The sequence below is a fragment of the Grampus griseus genome (assembly GCF_964374135.1).
Source record: "Grampus griseus genome assembly, chromosome: 14".
Taxonomy (NCBI): domain Eukaryota; kingdom Metazoa; phylum Chordata; class Mammalia; order Artiodactyla; family Delphinidae; genus Grampus; species Grampus griseus.
The window spans coordinates 72445985-72468146 of NC_139008.1; the positions used below are offsets into that span (position 1 = coordinate 72445985).

Below are 22162 nucleotides of genomic sequence, written 5' to 3' on the forward strand. Positions count from 1 at the left end.
AGAGGGTTGAAGCCTCTACAACAGCCAAATAGTGCTAGGAAGGGCATTTATTTGTTGATGCTTCTCCCCCGTTTCTTGTCTAAAAAAAAAGTTTGAGAATTGGGGGAGTTTTCGACGCTTGGGATATAGGGAAAAGTGAGCCTGTGTGTCTTGACGTCTCATTTCCGTCACGCTCAGGCACGTTTCCCCAAGTGCTGGCTCTGGAGAATGTGGAACAGTATGTTGTGGGTGACTTCAGAGACCAGTTTTTAAAACTATCACCAAGTTGGCCTTGTTAGAAGTCAAGGCTAAATGCAGTTCAAAGGGAAATTAGGAATACACAAGACTCCTGGTTGCCAACATGCATTTATTTAAACTTCAATTTATTGCTCGACTAGGTAATGCCTTCACATAGTTTGGAATTCAAAAGCATACACAATGAACAGTCTTCCTTCTGTCTTTGCCCAGCCACTTGGTTCCCCTCCCCAGTGACAGCAGTCTTAGCAGTTTCTTGTATGTTCTTCCAGAGAGATTTTATAGAGAGATGAATATGCATATGTGTATGCTCTCCTTCCCCCTTGTTTTACCCAAATGGTGCTGTGTACGCTTTGTATATACACTGTCTAGCACCTTGCTTTTCACAATTACCAGTATGTCTTGGAGGTTTTTCTGTACTTATTCATAAAGAGCTTTCTTTTGATTGTTTTTTGTTTTGTTTTTTGAAAACTGAATTTTCCATTATTTGTACTGTGGTATATTTAACTAGTCTCCTATTGATGGTCATTTAGGTTTTCCCGGTCTTTTACTGTTACCAACAGACAGCACATGTCATCATTAAGGGTTCTCAGCAGTGCTGCAGGCATGTCCTCAGCTAGGTGAGAAGGGCTGGGGTCTAGTGTCCAAGGAGGGGTTGCCTGTGCTGGGGTCACAGGTGGTTCGAACACAGGACAGGAGAGAAAGCAGAGTGTACGGCCCAGATGCTAGTGGGTGGAGAGAGGATAGATGTTGAAATGGTAGCTTGTGGACTTTCTTTTATGATTGTGTCTGTTTTCTCACTGATGTAGAAAATAAGATCATCAGCTAAAATTAAGAGATAGAAAATCATATTAGATGGTTGAAGTGACAGAAGGAAAGTGTTGCCTACGAGAATGGGAAAAGGGAATGATCTTGAGAATTTAATTGATGGCTGAGCACTCAAGATCAGTGTGTAATGAAAAGGAGACCAGTCAGCAGGGTTGTGCGTTTCTCCAGCCATATTCAGCTGTGTGCGGACCAGCATGAATCATTGCAGAGCTGGGTTTTGTCAGCGTTGGGGATTACCCAGGTGACCTTTGTCCTTCTTTCCACCGAGAGTGGCTTATTTAAGCTTTAGTTGTCAGTGATCATGAACAGTGAGATGTCTTAGCAAGAGAGTAGAAATATTGCAGATTTAGACCTGAGGCGCTGGAGACCAGACAGAGTAAATTCTTGCCCCTGCTATGCTGAAAGGAACCCTCTTGTGGCTTTCAGATTTCCGACTACATGATGCTGCCCGACACGGCCACCCTGTCCGAGCGGCTGCGAGTGTGTCTCCAGGAGGGCGATGAGAACCCTCGGGACTTCACCACCCTCTTCGACCTGTCCATCTACCAGCTGGATACCACTTCCCTCCCCAAGGTCATCAAGTCAGTACCTCGGCTCCCTCAGATGCTCTGCACGCTATTGAGTGTTCGGTTTGAAAACACTAGCCTTGGGGGCGGGAGTTAGGGGCACGGCAAGTGCGGTGTGCAAAACGTGTTCTCAGACCTGTGAGGAGGTTGGCCGAGACAGCTGGGAGTTTGGGGCGGGGCTCGATACAGAGGAAACTGCCAGCAGTTGTCAGTTCCTGCTGTGTTCCAGGCTCTGTATTGGACATTTAGAGAAACCAACTTGTTCCGGTTTGCCCAGGACATTCCTGATCTGAGCACAGGGAGTCCCACGTCCCAGAGACCCCCCTCAGTAAACCGAGGTGGGCAGTCACCCTGTAAGCACTCCACACTGTCCCTTCATTTAATACTTTCAGTGGTCCTCTGAGTTACCTGCCTCACTTCCAGCTGAGGAAACTGAGGTTTAGAGAGGGAAAGGATTCTCCCACGGTGGGAGCAGGGATCTCAAGCCAGGCCTGAGTGTCTTTCAGGCCAGTCCTTGACTCTGTTTCATGCCGGCTTTGTTGGTGGTGTTCTGCATCCCTAACAACAGGGGCAGGGCCTAACACTTTTGAGCATCTCTGGCCTGGCACAGGATCTACATCTGGATAAACCAAAGGCTGAAGGCACAGCTACAGATGATTGTCTAACGTCCTGGCCCTGTACTTATGTTCAGGGTCATCAAGCACTCATAGAGCTCTGACTGTGCTGAGCACTGTACCTAAAGTGTATGGTTTTATGGAGGAGACAGACAAAAGCTGTGATGCAAGGTTAATCTAATGCTAAACGTGAAATGTAAAACTGGAGGCCATGGCATAATGAGGAAAGAGAATTCGATTCTGACTGGGGTGAGCAGGGAAGGCTTTAAGAAAGAGGGGCCGTTTTAGCCAGGCATTGAGGATTTCAAAAAACATTTCTGGGTGGCTTGTGTCTGCTTGGCCCTCTGATGGATGGCGCACTTTAAGGGGTGAGAGGATTTCAGGAGATGGTTTGGGGTGTTGGGAGAGAACATTCTGCAGGGAGGTTGCTTTCTGAGCAAAGGCAGGGTATGTCCAGGCAAGGAAGTTCATTCCTAGTTGCCATTTGAACTGCATTTAGCCTTGACTCCTAACAAGTACCGTGTTAATTTTTTTATGTACGTTGCTTTATCATGTACTAATCACAATACAGTTATTATCCCTGTTCTACGTATGAGGACACTGAGGCACAGAAAAAGTAAGCGAGTTGCTTAAGGTCACGCGGCTAGGTTTTGGTGGCACCTGAATTTGCATCCAGCCGCTCCTAACTCTGAACCTGGGAAGAAATTATCTGGAGATTTATTACTGTAGGAAGTTAGAGAGTCTCTGAAAAAGAGGACAACACTGACACCCCCAGAGCTGCCGGGGCATCTCTGTCACCCCCTCACCACCTGCGGCCTGCGGGTGGCAGCCAGGTTGTAAGTCCTGCCTGCACATTTGGCTCTTCATTTGCACTTTGGTTTTGAGCTCTGATGTTCTCCTTCTAACTCAGGGCTTTTCTTAGGATAACAAAGGTTCCATCAGGCTGCTCCGCTGGCTGCTTCCAGTCCGACCGGCTTCTGCCGTTTTGACTTGCTTCTCTCCTGATGCAGGTGGGCCAGGCCATCACGACCATTCTTCAGCGTTGAATGAGGGACTGATTGGAACTGTCTGCTGTTTTAGTGTCGGCAGAGTCAGGTGGTGGATGTTTCAGAGGCTTGGACGGCTCCTTTAATTGTATTTGTCTTTCATACCACAGCAAAGGGCAGGAGTTACTGGTTTACAGTTTCTGTATGGAGCTCTTAGGTATTTTTATTCGCATGTAACAACTTTTGAATGCAGTTTCTCTTTTTGAATAAAAATTGCATTCGTCATTAAATATTTATGTCAGCTGTAGGGTATTGCTCTGAAGTGACTTCATTTGTCCAGCCGGTCTTTATTGATGCCTGTGGGGTGTGAGGTAGAGACAAACAGTGTGGCGGTCCCTGCCCTCAGAGTTCATGGTGGGATGCAGAGTGAGACATGGGTGGTGAAAATGCACCACCAGAGGTCAGGCCAGAGTATTCTGGAATATAGAGCAGCCCCATTTCACAGATTTGTGTGTAGCAGTGGCATTTATTCTTGCCCTTTTCCCATATTGATCATCTTTCTGAATTAGGTTTTGCTTGCTTTTAAGATTAGCTTCTCCACCCATTCCCCACCCCCATCAAGTACATGTTGGCTACTAGTAGGAGGATGATTTGGGCAGGTGGTGAGCCGAGTGGAGAAAGGGAAGACTTAGTGGAATTTATTTTATTATTTACACAGGGCTTCAGCACAGTCAGCTCTGCCTAGGGACAGAAAACAGAATGTCATGGCTAGAATGACCAAGGCCAGGACTTGGCATCAGGGTTCTTTGTGTGTGGGTACTAGAACCTTTAGCTTAGAACTGCCTCTAATTCTGCCATCTGGGTAGACTGAGTCGCGGGGCTTCTGGTTGGCAGGGATTAGCCAGGTCTGAGTTCTGACCTTGCCTTTGTTGCTTCCTAAGCACATGACCTTGGGGAGCTACTTCAACTCTATACCTCTGTTTCCTCTTCTGTAAGAGATTACACCCACTGTCCAGGGCTGTTTTGAGGATTACATTAAATAAGTGCCTCCCACAGGGTCAGGCACAGCACATGGCATGTGGTAGATGCTCAAGAAAAGTTATTTCTCTTCTCTCCGTGGGGATCATCTGCTCATTGCTAGGATAGACGCCTCCCAAGCATCTTGGACTAGTGGAGGTGGTGACGGCATAAGCTCAGCTAGCCATCTTTCTGCGGTCATAGACCTGTCTCCTTTCTCAAAGCACCCCTACAGAGAAACAGTCATGAACTTTGTCCACACCCCTTGGCATTTGCTTGCTTAGATGAATTTTGAAAGGCCACAACTGAGCACACAATTTAAGTTGGGTGAGTGAGTATATTTTAATTTGCCTCATTCCCAGAGGAGGTCACAGAGCTAGTACAATCTATACCCCGATGCAGAAGGTCAAATTAAGGTTTGGGAGGACGGAGGCAAAGGGGAAGCTGCAATAAAAAAACTACCGTGGGGGAAGGTCAGCCCTTGACTCCATTAACTCCTTCGTGCCGTTCTCACTCCGCCACAGCTGCTCTGGCTGCCCTGCTGTTCCGTGAAAATGTCTCGCTCCCCGTTCCCTCTTCTTGCTCTGGCCTCTGCCTGGGACGCCTCTGAGGGAGACTGCCTGACCTGCCCCTCCCCTCACTCAGGGCTGCTCTGGCAAAGCCCCACTCCCTGCCCCTTCCCTGTCTCTGTCCCTCTCTCCAGATTTGCTTTTCTTCCTAATGCTTATTAATCCCTGGCATCTTGGCTTTTGTTTATTGTGTGTCTCTCTTCCGCTAGAATGTCAGTCCCATGAGGGCCTGCCTTGGTCTCTTTTTTCCCCTGCTGCCGTACTCCTGGCAGGTAAAACTGCCTGGTACGCAGTAGGTGTTCAGTAGATGTTTGTGGAGTGAACGAGCACACAGAAGTGCATATCCTGTGGATCTGTTCAGTCGCCAGAAGCAGACTGCAGATTTGACTCGTGTCTCTTGACGGTGAAAACAAATAAGGAGACACAGTGAGTTACAGGATTCACGGTGTCCAGTGGGTAAAAATTAAAAGCTATTTAGGAGAAGCCCGATAGGAAACTTGAATGAACTTTCCCTTTCAGTTCTCAATAAAGTCATGCCGTCTGTTGCAGTAGAGAAGATTCCTGAAAGGATCATTACATTACGTGTAACAATACATTTTGTGTGATTTTTATTTTTTTTGCCAAAGTGCTGAGCCTCCTGATCGTTGGAGACGAGCACCGTGAGATCAGTTAGACATGCTTTGCATCAGTGTCTCATCTTGATTCCTGCTTTTTTATCTTCTTCTTAACACAGGGCTCACGAACAGCTAAACGTGAAACATGAACCTCTCCAGCTCATCCAACCTCAGTTTGAGACGCCGCTGCCAGCCCTTCAGCCAGCGGTCAGTGGGTGTGTGGGGGGCATCCTGCCGCGGAGCCCCGCTGTTTGCCCCTCCCTCACCAGCTGGCCTCGTGTGGGGCTGGCTTCCTCATGGGGTCATGTTTCTCTGGCTCAAAACATGCATAGAGACTAAACCTGTTAGTATTCTACAGGGACTTCCATTTGGTGTAGTTCCCAACTGAGGAATCACGGGTGTGGACCTCTCTGGCTGTTAAACGTTTCCTGTCTTGTGGGGTTGAAGGGCATGTATGAGAACACCTGGCTGAAAAGGAGGAAGAGCTTTGTGCTAGAAAGCTTTGAGCTCTCCAGGCAACGGGCACTCAGATTCACAGCACAGTTCTAAGAGCCCAGGGGACAGTCATGTGTCTATAGGTTATTTTTCAACATTCCAGTCCAGCGTGAGCTCCACTTGCCTTCAAAATTGTCTTATCCCACCACATTCTGGAAGGTTATGAGCCAGTTGGCTTCACCTTGGTAACCTGAAAATCGGCCACAGTGGAAGTGTTTACAAAACAGGAAATGACAAATGCTACAGATGAGGCCTCTCGTTTCGAGTGATAGCTCAACATTTATCAGCACACCACTGCCTCATACCTGCAAATTCTGGCTATAAGTTCAGCACTTTCTACATTAATCTACATCTGTTTCCCCAATTTCTGTCCCTGGAGAACTCATCATCAGATGAGAAACGACTCATGCAATCAAGTGTTCAACACAAATTTGCACAAAATGCAAATAAGCCGGATAAGCCCCAAGCTGTGTGTCCTTGCATGAGTTGGTACATGCAAGGGCGCTGGTACATCAGCTTGGCGAGTTTGGCGGCGTGCTTGGAGCTGGTTCTACTGGGTTGCTTGCACTGGGCCGCCGTATTGCTTGCCGTGGCCTCATGGGTTAGGGCGGAAGGAGGTGATGGGCGCTGGGCGGTTCTTCGTCTCATTTTCCTTACATCTCATCACCGTCAGTTATGGCTTTGGATGCGCTCTTTCATGAAAGACTTTATTGCCTTTTAGGTTTTCCCTCCTAGCTTCAGGGAATTATCACCCCCTCCGCTGGAGCTGTTTGACTTAGATGAGACGTTCTCCTCTGAGAAGGCCCGGCTTGCTCAGATCACCAATAAGTGTGAGTGTGGTCAAATTCTTGTTTGTTTTCTTTTGTGAGTTTTATAAATTGTGAATTTCTGAGATTTGCCGTGAAAGAAAGCTTAGAGTTTGTTTAGGGAGAACAGAATGTGAATGGAAGTATAAAAGCACAGTTTTTGTTTATTTCATGTGAATGATGTGGCTTGTTTCCCTAGGGGTCAGTTAGCTCAGTGAGCTAGAACATGGTGCCAGGCAGAGGCCAGGGTCTCAGCTTTAATTCCTGTGTGTCTTTAGTTCTGACCTGTTGGGTGACCCCAGGATGAATTCTGACTCTGGCTGCCTCTTAGCAAACCTAGGCCATTGGTCACAGGAGCCGCTGAATAAAAAAATTCAGTCAGGGCCAAGAGAATTACAGAGACTTCAAATTGGAAGGGATTCTAGAGAGATTCAAGTGTGCCCACCCTGACCCGTGGGTGAGGAAATGAGGCTCCGGGCTGCACAGCTGCAGGGTGAGTGATGTTCCCGACTCTCAGCCCCGTGCTCCTCCTGACATGCCCTTCCTCCAGCACAGCAGGTGGGCCTGCACACATGGATTCGGAGACAGAAAATTGAGGCAGTGACCCCACTCCTGGAAATCTAACCTAGGGAGATAAATGAAGGTACACAGATGACTACGACATTACTTATTAAAAAATAAAATACAGTTGGGAATAGCCTTAGTGTTCACTCACAGGGAAATGGTAGTAAATTGCACCACATTCAATCAGTGGGACAATATGTAGTCATTATAAAAGAGGCTTACAAAGGCCAGGGGGTGACACTGAGATTCCTAAATGAAGAAAGCAAGATATAAAACTGCACTTAGAGTAGGATCCCAACTATGTGAACATCTATATGTGCTCGAAGACCAGAAAGGAATGTGCAAAAATGAAAATAGTTCAATGTCAGACACCTTTACTGCATCTCTGTTCCATGCCAGGCATTGTGGTAGGTGCTAGGCAATCAGAAATTAGCAAGACCTAGTAATTAGTCCAGTGGGAATAATAGACCTGTGAAGGATCAGACCCTTTGACCATGCGTTTCTGTTTCTAGCGGTTTATCCTGCAGAAATCCTAGTAGAAATGCATAACAGAAAAGATATAGAGATATTAATTGTAGCATTCAGAAAATAAACAACAACAGTCTAATAGTCTATCAGTAGGAGAATTGGTTTAAAAAAATATGAGACAAAGTGGAATATTATACATCTGTTAAAAGAAAGATGTGGAGCATAAGCTTTGACTGGAATGTCCATGTTACATTGTTAACTGATGACAGCAACTTACAGAACTATTATAGTTTGATCCCCTGTTTTTACACATATGTAGACATGTAGACATACATGGCAGTAATTACCCTAGGAAGTATTGGTGGGGGTAGAGCTAGAGTGAGAGAACACTTCTATCATAACTTTAAAAATGCAAATCAGAGGGGAAGAAAAGAAATTACAGTATAGTGTAAGTAGGGCAGTAATGGCTGTCCATCCTTGATACAGGACTGGGGATGGTTACACAGAGAATTATGGATGATTTTTTGTTTCTTTTATTTCCTTTCCTATAATATTGCTATAGTAAATGCTATTTAAAATACCCCTGGGACTTCCCTGGCAATACAGTGGTTAAGACTCCACGCTTCCATTGCTGGGGGCGCGGGTTTGATCCCTGGTCAGGGAACTGAGATCTTGCAAGCTGCGTGGTGCGGCCAAGAAATTTTTTTAAAATAAATAATATAAATAAAATACGCATATGTCCTTCACATAATGATCCTTGCGGCAATCAGAGAATGGTACTTTGATTCCCCGCTGGTGGGTCCTGTTCTTTGTAACGTAGGAATGCCAGATCTGGTGATAGCGAGCCAGAACCTGGCTAGCTTTATTCTAATTAGGAGTGTCACACTTTTGTCCTAATTTACAAAAACAGCACATCAGAGATCTCTACAGTTTGTCACTGTTTAAGTCCTTTGGTCACATTACCCAAGGGAGAGGTGAGTGATCTTGAGAGATGTAGGAACCTGACAGAGATACCCAAACCACAGTAAGTCTGTACTTGGGGAAGGGCAGAGTCACGGGTGAACCTAACTGCCCCAGCTGTGCTTAGGTACTGAAGAAGACCTGGAATTCTACATCAGGAAGTGTGGTGACATCCTTGGAGTCACCAATAAACTACCAAAGGACCAGCAAGATGCCAAACATATCCTCGAGCACATCTTCTTCCAAGTGGTGGAATTCAAGAAATTGAACCAGGTACAGAACCCAGAAGGCCCACTCAAGTGGGAGTCCTTCCAGTGGTGATATCATCCATAAACTGGACTTCTCGTGTTCCATGCCATTCATTCTGCGGGCATTTCACTAGCTACTAGGTGAACAAAACAGGTGATGTTCCCTGCACTTCTGGGACATATATCTAGCTGGAGGAGACAGTAAACAATAAACGTAATATATAAGTAAATCACATAGGATGCTAGGAGATGATAAGCACTATTAAAAAGTAGAGCAGGGTCAGAGGGATCAGTGTGCTGAATGTGGTGATATTAAATTAAATAGGGTGGTCAGGATAGGCCACACTACAAAGCTGACATGGGAGCAAAGACTTGAAGGTGTTGAGGGAGTTGGCCATGGAGATAGCTGGGGGACAAGTGTCACAGGCAGAGAGAAGACCTGTGCAGAGTCCCTAAGGCTGGGCTCTGCCTGGCTTGAGGGACAGCGGTAATGCCTGTGTGGCTGGAGATAACTGAACCAAGGATGGAGCAGCAGGACGTGAGGTCAGCACCTTATGTTAGAAATCATCTTGCCCAGGGCTGAGGACCAAGAACTTAAAAATTATGCCTGGCCTTCATCTTGCGTATCCCTGGACAGGATTTCTAAAATTAAATGTCCAACCAAGGTTGGTAAATGGGCATTCATTTATATACTACTGATGAGAGAATAAGCTGGTTCCACTTTTATGGAGATATTTTTTATAATATCGTTCAGAAGCCCTAAATATATATATGCCTTTGACCCAGCAATTCTAATGCTTAGAATTTGTCTTAATAATATAATCCTGGGATTTCCCTGGTGGTCCAGTGGTTAAGACTCCACACTTCCACTGCAGGGGGCACAGATTCAATCCCTGGGTGGGGAACTAAGATCCTGCATGCCATGTGGCGTGGCCAAAATATATATACATATTCTGAATGTGTGCAGATTTACCAGTCAGGATGCTCAGTGAAGCACTGTTTTAATTGAAGAAAAACTTTCATCTGTAGGGAACAAGTACCTAGGGTGCATCCATAAGATTAAGAATGTTTAGAAGGATGTTTAAGGACTTAGGAAGACATTCATGATACAGTGAATGGGGTGGGGGGAAAGGACTATAAAACAGTATAAAGAGAATGTCCATCTTTCATACACACACACACACACTCGATTTTAGATGCTGAACAGAAAGACTGATTAGGATCTGAGCCACTACTGGCGGGAGCTGGCTCTGCTGTGTACTCATACTATAATATATGCCTCGTATGTGCCGGCCTGCTGCTAGATGTCAGGGCTGTGGCGGTGAATGCTGTCGTTGCTGTCTGCCTGAGCTACATGCAGTGAGCGAGACAGGAACATCTGAGCAATTAGAGTGCTCTGAGATCAGTACCAGGAAAGCAACTCAGAGGCAAGGTATTGGTATACTTGCTCAGCACTGAAATGTGGGATGGGGGCCAGGTAGATTCCCAGCAGTACTTACCTTGGTGGCAAGGCAGGGTCAGGCCCCTAAGGCCAAGGTAAGAAGTCTGGTGTGGTGTCTGCATCAGTACCTTCAAATGTATTTGCTCCCCATTCATCATGGTGGGTGGTGGGCTGTGGTCAAAGCCCTGTCCTGGTCGTGAAAACTTAATCCTCGGGCTGGATTTAGCCTTAAAGCCCAGAGATTAGCTATGTGTCCCAATCAATGATGATTTAGAATCTCTAATCAAAGTCCAAAACAACAAAGAGTTCACATTTCAGGTTTCGAACTGAAATTCTAAAATTCTCTGTCTTATTCCCTCATCCAGGAACATGATATTGATACAAGTGAAACGGCATTCCAGAACAATTTCTGAGGACCAAGCCTCTTCAAGGATTTTCTGCCTCCAGATTCTCTCTTTATAAACTTTTTGAATTGTCCCTCAATTCTTTATCAAAATTGTCTATACAGTCTTTCTTCTATGAGCTGTGGAAGGTCTGTGCATCTTCTATAGTGCCCAGAGAGGGATAACATTTCTAACTTCTGTAAGGTATGTTCCATTTTTTAAATTAAACCTGTTTGAATCTGTATTTTTATAATTTATGCATCAGTCTTTCATTGAAGTCTTTTTTTTCGACTCCAGTTCTAGATTTGAGTCTCTTTTATCAGAAGCATAAATAACTCTCAAGCTTATGAATACTGTACAGCTTTTGGACTAGCTCAAAAGGATAGAAAACAAACTTAACCCACAGTCTGTTTGCCCCACTGTACCTAATGAAAAAGGTAAAATAGTTGATAGGTATCTTCTTTACATAGCTTACTCACTCCTTCATCTCCCAGCTGCACACAGGCACAACCATTTGGAGGCTGTTGCCTTCACCCACACTTTGTCCCTCTCCTCTGAGCTCCTGCCACTCAGTTCTATCATCGTTTTAGGTTATAATGCAGGGCAAAATGTGATCATCTGTCCCAAGGACAATGGGAGAGACTGTACCTGCTTGAATGGAGCAGTTGATGTGGAAATGCACAGCATTTGTGCAAATGTACTGGAGACACTGGGAACCAGCTTTGGGGAAAGCCTGAAAGCCAGATAGAAGATTGCAAAACCACTGCCAGTGTGTAAGGGGTATGGTGCAATGGGAATAGCTTAGCTGGTGGGTTCTGTAAAGATAGAACTTTGGAAGGAAGGCCCTTAGGGGGAGTGTCATATAACTCCAAGAGGAAGTAACGAGAGTGCGGATTTAAGATGCTGTTGTAGGAAAGGTGGCATTCTGAAATAGATTTGGTCTGGGCGTTAGAGGTCAGGTTGGCAAGATTTTGAGCCTGACTGCCTGGGACAGTGGTGGAGTTTTTGGAAGACGGGGATTCTGAGGTGTGAGCTGTTGCAGAGCATAGGAGGTAGCTGAGACAGTGGCAATACGTGCAAGTGGTAATAACCAGTAAATAGCTAGAAATACCTAACTAAGGCTTAGGAAAGGTGTCCAGTCTCGAGACCTGAGTTGTTCACATGGAGTTGGATAATTGAAGCCAGGAAAATAGTCTGTCGAGGAATTAACATTTTTGGAAGTTCATTTTTTGAAATTTGTATTGGAGTCTAGTTGCTTTACAGTGTTGTGTTAGTTTCTGCTGTACAGCCAAGTGAATAGTTATACATATACATATATCTCCTCTTTTTTAGATTTCCTTCCCATTTGGGTCACCACAGAGCATTCAGTAGAGTTCCCTGTGCTATATAGTAGGTTCTCATTAGTTATCTATTTTATACATTTTTGGAAATTTAAAACCTTGGGGAGAAAGGCTCAAGTCACATCCTGAATTTCAAATGATTTTTTCATGTTAAGGCTCTGCAGGCTTCCATTCTCTGACACTGAAGCCCTAGTGCAGGGCTTATTCAGAGTAGCCAAGCCAGAACACAGTGTTAGGGATGGGGGAGGCCACTTTGCTCAAAGGGCAGACCTGGGGGCCAGCTGAGAACAAGCAGCTCTGGAACAGCAGGGAGTGTCATGGAAATGTATTTGGAATACGTTCCAAAAATGTGCTCAACAATTACCTCCCATCCCATGTGCTCTTCTCTTACGCTGTGGTTTTGGTTCTCCTGCCATTGAGAGGTGAGATCTCTGTTCCCTCCCTCTCAATCTGGCACTATGTTACTGACACTGTGATTTCTGAGGCTAGGTCATAAAAGGCTATACAGCTTCTGCCTGGTTCACTTGGGGCACTCGGAGCCTCCATACAAGTCTGTGGCCACCTGGATAGGCTACGTGGATATGCCACGTATAGATGTTCTGGCCAACAGCCAGAGGTCCCAACCTGTACGAGCATCACCTGCTAAACACGTGAATGAAGAGGACTCCAAACATGAAGTCACCCCTAGTCTGTTGAGTTGTCCTAGTTGAGTTCCCAGACATCATGGAGCAGAGACAAGCTGTCTCTGCTCTGACCTTCCTGAATTCCTGACCCACAGAATCTATGAACATAATAAAATGGCAGTTTTAAGCCATTAATTTGGAGTAAACTGTTATGCAGCAGTAGATAACAGTTTTGTTATTGAGGTAACACTGGTGTATAACATTCTGTGTTTCATGTGTACATTTCTACTCCTCTGTTTCCTACAGTGTGCTCACCACCATAAATTTAGTTTCCATCTGTCGCCACAGTTGATCCCTTTTATCCATTTTGCCCTCCCCCCTGCCTCTTCCCCTCTGGTAACCACTACTCTGTTCTTTGTATCTACGTGTTCATACCTACAATTTTATTTTTTATCTTTTTATAAATTTACTTATTTATTTATTTTTGGCTGCGTTGGGTCTTCATTGCTGCGTGTGGGCTTTTAGTTGCAGCGAGCGAGGGCTGCTCTTTATTGTGGTGCGCGGGCTTCTCATTGCAGTGGTTTCTCTTGTTGCAAAGCATGGGCTCTAGGTGCACGGGTTTCAGTAGTGGCACAAGGGCTCAGTAATTGTGGCTCGCAGGCTTAGTTGCTCTGCGGCATGTAGCATCTTCCTGGACCAGGGCTCAAATCCGTGTCCGCTTCATTGGCAGGCGGATTCTTAACCACTGCGCCACCAGAGAAGTCCCATACCTACAATTTTAGAAGGAACTTTTTGGATCTGAATCTAATCCAACTTCCCTTTCCAACTGGGACACAGAGGACTAGGGAAACCTAGGTCCAGAGGAGCACTGCCTGCCTGCTAACCTGGAGCTTCTCCCCCCACACTACTGACTCGAGAAGGTTCCTCGGAGGAAGCAAGGCCTGTCCTGCCATGCGTCAGCTGCCTTTTCCCCTTCGTCTATGGGTGACTGTGGCAAGGATGTATGTTTTTCCCCAACTTCTTATGAAAAACTTGAACCATACAGAAAAGTGGTAAGAATAGTACAATAAACACCAGTACCCACCACCTACTTTCAAAAGTTAACATATTGCCATGTATACTTGATGTGTGTATAATTTTTCTTACTGAACATCTGAAATTAAACTTCAGACATTATAATACTTTACCCCTTAATATACATCAGTGTATAACTACAACACACCATTATCATACCTAATATTTAATATTTATTCAGATGTCTCCCAACTATCCCCAAAATGTTTTATAGATGTTTTTTCAAGCCAGGATCCAGTCAAGTTTCACATATTGGATTTGTCTCTTTAGTTTCTTTAAATCCAATACACAGTCTGCCTACCCCTTTCTTTGGTTCCTTTTTCTTTCCTTTTTTTTTTAAATGACATTGCCTTTTTGAAGAGACTAAATTAGGTGTCCCACATTATAGATTTATCTGATTAACTTGTCCCTTTATCTCCTTTATTTCCTGCATACTGGAAGTTAGACATAAAAGGCTAGCTTTGAATTAAACATTTTTGGCAAGAATATTTCATAGGTGATGCTATGTATAATGTCAGATTGGTCCAGTATTAGTGAAGTTAAGTCTAAACAATTGGTTAAGATAACGAGCAGGGCTGTTTTTAAATTCAAACATGAGCCCTTTATCCCAGATGCTGTTCACCTATGTGCACATACTTTTTCTGGCACATAAACCACTTGAAATGAAAAAGTTAACTGACTCAAACAAGTGTTTCAACTTCACTCTTTAAAAAAAAACACATACACACAAAACAACAATAAAGTGGTAGTACCAGTCCTAGCAGGTAGCAGCAAAAAAAAAAATTGTTGGAGACTTTGTTGAACTCAAAAAATCTCTCATCAGAGAAATGTTGGTATCAAAACGAAGAGGGGGGGCTTCCCTGGTGGTGCAGTGGTTAAGAATCCTCCTGCCAATGTAAGGGACACGGGTTCGATCCCTGGCACGGGAAGATCCCACATGCCGTGAAGCAACTAATCCCGTGTGCCACAACTACTGAGCCCACGTGCCACAACTACTGAAGGCTGCACACCTAGAGCCCGTGCTCCGCAACAAGAGAAGCCACGACAATGAGAAGCCTCCACTCACCACAACTAGAGAAAGCCCGCGCTCAGCAATGAAGACCCAACACAGCCATAAATAAATAAATAAATTTATTTATTTAAAAGAAAAATGAAGAGGAGGGACTTCCCTGGTGGCCCAGTGGTAGAGAATCCACCTTGCAATGCAGGGGACGCAAGTTCGATCCCTGGCCTGGGGAACTAAGATCCCACATGCCACAGGGCAACTAAGCCCACGGGCCACAACTACTGAGCTCTCACACCTCAACTAGAGTCCGCGTGCCACAAACTACAGAGCCCACGCTCTCTGGAGCCTGCACGCCACAACTAGAGAGAGAAAACCCGCACTTCCCAACTAGAACGAAGCCTGCGGGCTGCAACGAAGAGCCAGTGTGCCACAACTAAGACCCTATACAGCCAAAAATAAATAATAAGTAAATAAATATTAAAAGAAAAAAAAAAGGGCTTCCCTGGTGGCGCAGTGGTTGAGAGTCCGCCTGCCGATGCAGGGGGCGCGGGTTTGTGCCCCGGTCCAGGAAGATCCCACATGCCGCGGAGCAGCTGGGCCCGTGAGCCATGGCCGCTGAGCCTGCGCGCCCGGAGCCTGTGCTCCGCAACGGGAGAGGCCGCAACAGTGAGAGGCCCGCGTGCCGCAAAAAAAAAAAACAAAAAACGAAGAGGTGATAACATAATGAGAGAGATGTATGGGTGACAAAGGGTCTCTCCTCCCGCAAGAGCACGGAGGAAAACTTGAAGTATCTTATGATAGATCATAGATCCATTGTGTGGCTTTTGCTAAGTTACTTCTTATTCATAAAATCATATGTGAGACGTTTTCAAACTCTCCCGTAAAAGGTCCTAGAGCGCTACGTATGCCGTAAGGAAATTTAAATTTAAAAAATTTTAGGTAATACGTAAGCACGGGGCTGAAGGATGTTGAAAGAATTTCACCCTCTTTAGCCATTCAGTTCCTCTTTCTGCAACCAATGTTATTAATTTCTTCCGCTGCCTTCAAGAGACAGGAAGAAATATATACTTTAAAAAGAGTAATAAATCTTGCTTATACCAAATTTTAACACGAAGCCCACTAATGATTCATCCTAGGGTTGCGCTCCTGCAGCTCACAATGCGAGAGAGAAATTAACCTCGTAAGAGTTGCTGACGGTGACAAATAGCGTGAAGGAAACTTGCAGTGTCAGGGGCTTGTGCAGGGCTTGCTGAGCCACACGGCGAGCCAGGGACGGCTCGAGGTTGAAGGGGGTCAACCGGGCTCCGGGCCGTGACCGCCATAGTGTCGGAGGCCGGCGACGTACCTGCCCTGCTCCCTCTCCTCCCCCGGGCCTTTCACCCGTCCTCTCACGATCAGGATCCCAGGGAGTATGGCTCAGAGGGCGCGGGGCCGGCGGGGGTCACCGGGCGAGACCGCGTCGCGGGGAAAGTCTGCGGGAGCTCCACAGCCCAGCAGCCGGGATCCAACCTAACCCCAAGCTCGCGCCCTATAATGACGTCAGGCGGTGCGCCTCCCGCGATGCCTCGCGCGGAGCCGGAGCCGGAGCGCGCGCGTGGAAGTGGGCCGGCTCTGGGCGGAGGCGTGGGCTCCGCGGTCAGACGGCCTGGGATCTTCGGCCTTTATTCACTAGTTGGACCCCTCGAAACAGGTCACGTCTCTTGTCCCTGCTCACTGTGGGCGGCGAGAGACTGCCAGGTGGACTCCAAGGCCTGATTTTCCCTCTCCATCTTCACAGAGGTGGGTGATGTTACCTTCAAGTGCGGCCGCGGGGCCTGGCCGGGCTGGGCCGTGCAGGTGGTTTCCACCCGCCTCTGGACTAGGCCTTGGTGTCCGTCGTTCGTTCCCTCCCTGAATTTGTGCCCTAACTCCTTAATCCGCGACTCCTTCCAGCTTGATTGCTGAACTGCAAGTGGCCATGTTACAAAAGGAAGAACTAAATGTTTGTGAAAGCTGATGCCCCAGAAGGCCCAGGATAAGAAGTCAGAGGTGTGGGCTAGACGTGGTGTGTGTATTAAAGCAGTCCAGGATCCTGGCTCTTCTCTTGGAGTCTCATACCCCTCATCAGGAATGCAAGAGATTTGCATTAGTTCCCCGATTGACCAGGGATGGAACCCGTCCCCCATGAAGTGGCAGTGCGGAGTCCTAACCACTGGACCGCCAGGGAATTCCCAGAAGGTTTCTAAGAGACCAAATTCTCACCCTTTGCGATTGCATAAATGAGGACACAGCTGGGGCGGGCATGAGTCTGGACAAGCCCACGCAGGGTTGATTGCCCTGTTCTGTGGTCAATGACCCCACACTTCTCCCAGTGATTGAAGAGGGACCCCTAGAGTCATGCAAATGGAACATATCCATCACTCCCCAAAACGTCCTCGTGTCCCTTTGTCATCCCTTCTCTACAACCACTGTCACTTTAGATTGGTTCTGTCACTAGATTGGTTTGCAATTTCTGGAGTCGTGTGTAAATGGAATCACAAAGTGTGTACTCTTTGTCTTCTTTCAGCCTAATTATTTTGAGATTCACATTGTATAAGTAATTCCTTTTTATTGTCAGAGTGGATATATTTGTTTTATATCTATAATTTGTTTATCCAGTTACCTGTTGATAGACATTTGGGGTGTTTCCAGTTAGGGGCTATTACAAATAAAAGTATGTAAAAGGCTCTGTGTGAACATGTGCATTCATTTTTCTTGGCTCCATATGGCTGGGTCATATGGTAGGTGTATATGTTTTTAAGAAACTGCTGAGCTGTTTCCAAAGTGGTTGTACACTTTCACATTCCACCAGCAGTATTGGAGAAGTCTGATTACTCCCCATCTTCAACATTTGACATGATTAGTCTTTTTAGTCAGTGATTGTAATAGGTGTGTAAATCTCATTGCGGTTTTAAATTTGCAATTCCCAAATGAAATAGTATTGAGCATCTTTTCGTGTGCTTTGCCACTAGATATATTTTGAAGGTAGAGTTTGAGGGTAGAGCCAATAGGATTTGCAGATGGGTCAGATAGATGATGTGAGAGAAGAATCAAAAATGACTTCAACTCAACTCTACTCAGTGCTCTGTGGTGACCTAAATGGGAAGGAAATCTAAAAAGAGTGGATATATGCATAACTGATTCACTTTGCTGTACAGCAGAAACTATACTCCAATAAAAATTTTTTTTTTAAGTCAAAAAAAAAAAGTGACTTCAACTCTGGGCAGTCTGAGTACTTCCTAATATTTCTCTCCTTGATATGCACTGGCTTTTCGCTCTGGCCACCTTGCAAATTCCTAAGTCACCCAGCTTTGAAGAGCCTTCAGTGACCCCTTTGGTTGATAACCACAGCGCCTACCTTTATCTTCGCCCTGATAGATCTAATTTTCTGTTTACCCATTGTCTCTCCTATCACCTGGTGAGGTTCTAGAGAGTATGGATGTTGGATTGTCTCCTGATGACTAGCTCCTGGTGCAGCCCAGCCTCAATCATTTCGACATATTTTCACAAACTGTCCTCTCAATTTACATTTCAAAGGATGGGTGCTTTGCTTCAAGCCACCTGCCCCCTAGCTGTGTGATCATGGCAACTTAACACCTGTGTACCTCAGTTTCCTTGTCTTTAGAATGAGGAGCTTACTGTTTGACACCTGCCTCTCATAGTGATGAGCATTAAATGGAAAATGAAGGCAAAGCTCTTAGTATGGTGCCTGGCCCATGGTGTCTTCCCCAGTAAAATCCAGCTATTATTTTCTGACCTGAATGTTTTGCAGGTCCTTTGCTGGAACTCAAATATAGGTGCTTTGCAAATAGTTATTCCTAAAATCTCAATCTTTTGAGAAGTGGGTGAGGAAATTTCTCTGTTGAGGTCTGATTTCTTGAATCAGTTAATTGAATTGCTTCCCTGCATTGGGATCCACCCTGTTGTTGAAAGTTTCCCATTTCCACTGCTGGTTCTGGACCTCTCATGCCTCTGGCCACTTACCTGCTGCCATGACTCTGTCCTCTACACTGATGCCCTTGGGGGTGAGGCAGAAGTATCTTTTTTTAAAAAACGTTTTTCTTTTTTTCCGGCCGCACAGTGTGTCTTGTGGGATCTCAGTTCCCTTCAGGGATTGAACCTGAGCCCTCGGCATTGAGAGCACAGAGTCTTACCACTGGACCACCAGGGAATTCCTTGGGCAGAAGTATCTGAAAAACATTCCTTTGTTTCAAAATCTCTTTTGATGGTCCCTGTAAGGCACAATCGAAACTCTAGCATTCCAAGTTCCCCCAGTTCTGTGCCTTCCTAACAACTCTCCAGCCCAAATGTTAGTTTTAACATTTCATTCATTCAATTAAAAATGTGTAACACCCCTTCTGTGAGTACCTGCCAGGAGCCAAACATTATGGTCAACATCTGAAGCTGAAATGTGAATGTGGGGCTGTCTGCTCTTGAGAGAGCAAGTAAAATTACGGGCAGAGGAAGTACGGTGGTGGGAGGACAAGGGTGAAAAGGGAGGTGCTCAGTAAGTGGAGGGGAAGACGCCAGGCAGAGGGACATATGATCCTACTTATCATTTATTTGTGATCAATCCGTGTTTGTTTTGTGTCCAGGCTTATGCTGCATCCTGAGCATTTAATAGATTTGATGCTGCCTTCCCAAGACAGGGGCAGGCCCTGCATCTGGAACCTGGGGTGGGGCAAACTGTGGAATGACCAAATGACTGAAGCCTCCCTGTCCAAGGAGGGTATGTGCAGGAAAAGGTTCCTGGTAGAGTGCAGTCTATATGTTATCAGTCCTGAGCCCAGGGACCACTCCCAGCTGTGGCTGCACCCAGGACACTTGGAGTCTTCTCTCCAGGGGTATCTGTTGGCATGATGGTAACTGGAGAAGACACACTTGTGCAGATAACCAGATTCCATCTGGTACCAGGGTGACCTCCCTGCTCTCTGACTCGCAGCACTGACTCCAGGCTTCTTAGACTCTGATATGGACAAAGAATATCACCTGCCACTTCAGTAAACAAAGGATGTTGTGGCCATCAAGCCAGCAGCCACTGCAGCCACCCCTGATGGTGTGCCCTGAGGGGATTCAAGATGGAGAAAAATAGGATACTGGCCCTAGATAGTTAAGGTGCGTATCAAACAAGTAATTTCAATAAGCTCAGACTCCTGCATCTTCCCACACATAGAAGAGTGCTAAATTCATTAACTTAAGATGTCTGGTTTTCTTTAATTAGCAGTAAACTTTTGATGTTCTGACTACTTGGGGTTTTTTTGTTTTTGTTACTGCAAAAACTACTATATATCCTGGCTCCTCCCTTACCTCTTCGGAACAGTCCCTCAGCTATCTGAGATGCTATATCCCAGGCTTAAGTCCTCAGTAATACTGCTGAATAAAACATAATTCTCAACTTCTAGGTTGTGCATTCTTTTTCAGTCGATAAGTGTATTGGTCAGCTGGCTAGCAACTGGAGACAGCCGCTCCCTGTCTCTTGCCTTGGGCAAATACCTTGCCTGAGCTGGTAGGTCCTGTCTCTCTCCTGAAATGGGACTAATAATCCATGTGAGAGTGTGTGCTGTGTGCAAAGCAGCTTCCTAGACCTCAAAGGGCAAGCATGAGAGCAACTGAAGAGTTATAATAACAACAAAAAGTAATATAGTGCTTATTATGTACCAGAGATTATTCTCAGTGGTTTACATATATAAGTTTATTTAATCCTAAAACCATCCCACAAAGTAGGTACCAGTGTAGTGATTAATAGCATATACTCTGGAACTAGACAGCCCAGGCTTAAATCCCTTCTTTGCCATTTACTAGCAGTGTGACCTGGGGGGAGGCCTGTGTCTCAGTGTCCCCATCTGCCAAAAGAAGAGAATACTAATACTACCTCATAGGGTTGCTGTGAGGATTAAATGAATTAAAATGTATAAAGCATACAGAACAGTGGCTGGCACATAGTAAAAGCAATCTAAGTCTTTGATAACTCATTTTTATAGATGAGAAAACTGAGGCACAGAGAAGTTATTTGCCTATGATCACGTAACTAGTAAATGATGGAGCTGGGAATCAAACCCTAGGAAGTCCGGCTTCAGAGCCTACACTCTTAAATATTATGCCCTAGCAATGAAGAGGGGATGGACATCTCCACATGAATTACTTTAGGAGGGAAGTGGGTGGGGGAAGCCCTGAATTAATTGATGTGGAAGCTTCTAGCAAGTATAATAAGATGTCAGTGTTCCTTCTGTTGTGGTAAGTGAAGTTTGCAGCAGTGGGCTGGACTGTCCCCAGGTGGCCAGAAGTTTCTGGAAGAGGGGTCTGAGGCATAAGCAGGGGCTAAGAGGTTGAGGTTTAAGCCCATCTCCCCAGGCTCCTGTCTCATAATTCATTTACCCCCCCTTTCAGCACCTGTCTTGGATGTGGGGTGACACTCGGGAGGTACTTGGTAAATGGCAACTTAAAATGGAAAATCCTTGCTAAGCCTCTAGGAGTTTAAGCATGTGGTAAACTGAATTCAGTGCAACAGTTGAATTCTGGGCCCTGGGGATACTGCTGTGAATTGAGGGGCCACTTGGACCTTAGCAATCCCATAGTTCAAATGGGGAGACGCACGAGTCAACAAGCAGGTTGTGGGCCATGGACTCTAAGGATAAACAGGAACTATTCGGGTGGGAGGGGTGGGAAGTGTACTGGGCCCGAGTAAAGGCCAGGAGGCTGCGAGTTTTCTTTGGCTGGGGGCGGTGGGTTGGGGGGTGGGGCGGTGATCTGGCAGAATCCTATAAACACCTGATTACAGAGTATTTTACCCTTAGGTAGAGGACCTAGATTTTAAGTTCTGGAGAGTCAAGATCAGGTTTGCATTCTAGGAGGCTCACTTTTGGCCGCCAGCAGTCAAGCTGAGGAGCTGGAGCCATTGAATTCGAGGCTGGAAAGGAAGCAGGGAGATGGTTTCGAGGCACAGACCCGGTCTAGGTGGGGGTGAGGGGGCCGCTTTGAGGTGGGGCTGTAGGGACGCAGGAGCAGCTTGGACTAGAGCTGCCCCTTTTGCACAGGTGGTTTCCCCGGCCTGACTCTCCCATCCTTGCGGCTCACTCCCTTTCTTCAGTCTTTCCTCCAGGGCCGCCCCGATCAGTCTTGGCTCGAGCCAGGCCTCAGTCACCTGGCTGCTTGTTCGGAGCCACACCCACGCCCTCTCCCTGCCCTGGGGCTTCAGGGCTCTGCGCAGGTGCGGTGTTCTTCGGCTCTCCGGCCCCGCCCCCCGAGCACGCCCCGCCCGCTGGCCCCGCCCCGCGCACGCCAGCCCGCCCGCGCGCCAGGCCCGGGCGG

The 22162-nt window shown here is 46.2% G+C and overlaps 1 protein-coding gene across 4 annotated transcripts in view; it reads left to right on the top strand.

Moving 5' to 3' along the window:
- The window catches only part of IFT52 (intraflagellar transport 52), a 35341-nt gene extending 21687 nt beyond the window's left edge, over positions 1-13654 (top strand). For 3 of the 4 annotated variants that reach the window (XM_082669615.1, XM_082669613.1, XM_082669614.1), the window contains 5 exons: positions 1489-1643; positions 5548-5635; positions 6645-6753; positions 8849-8994; positions 10776-11037. In XM_082669615.1, coding sequence (XP_082525741.1) covers positions 1489-1643; positions 5548-5635; positions 6645-6753; positions 8849-8994; positions 10776-10823 — 546 coding nt within the window. In that variant the 3' untranslated portion in view covers positions 10824-11037. Of the gene's footprint in view, positions 1-1488; positions 1644-5547; positions 5636-6644; positions 6754-8848; positions 8995-10775; positions 11038-13486 lie in introns of those variants that run through there. The other variant, XR_014297667.1, reaches the window with a different exon arrangement.
- Positions 13655-22162: the final 8508 nt, after the last annotated feature.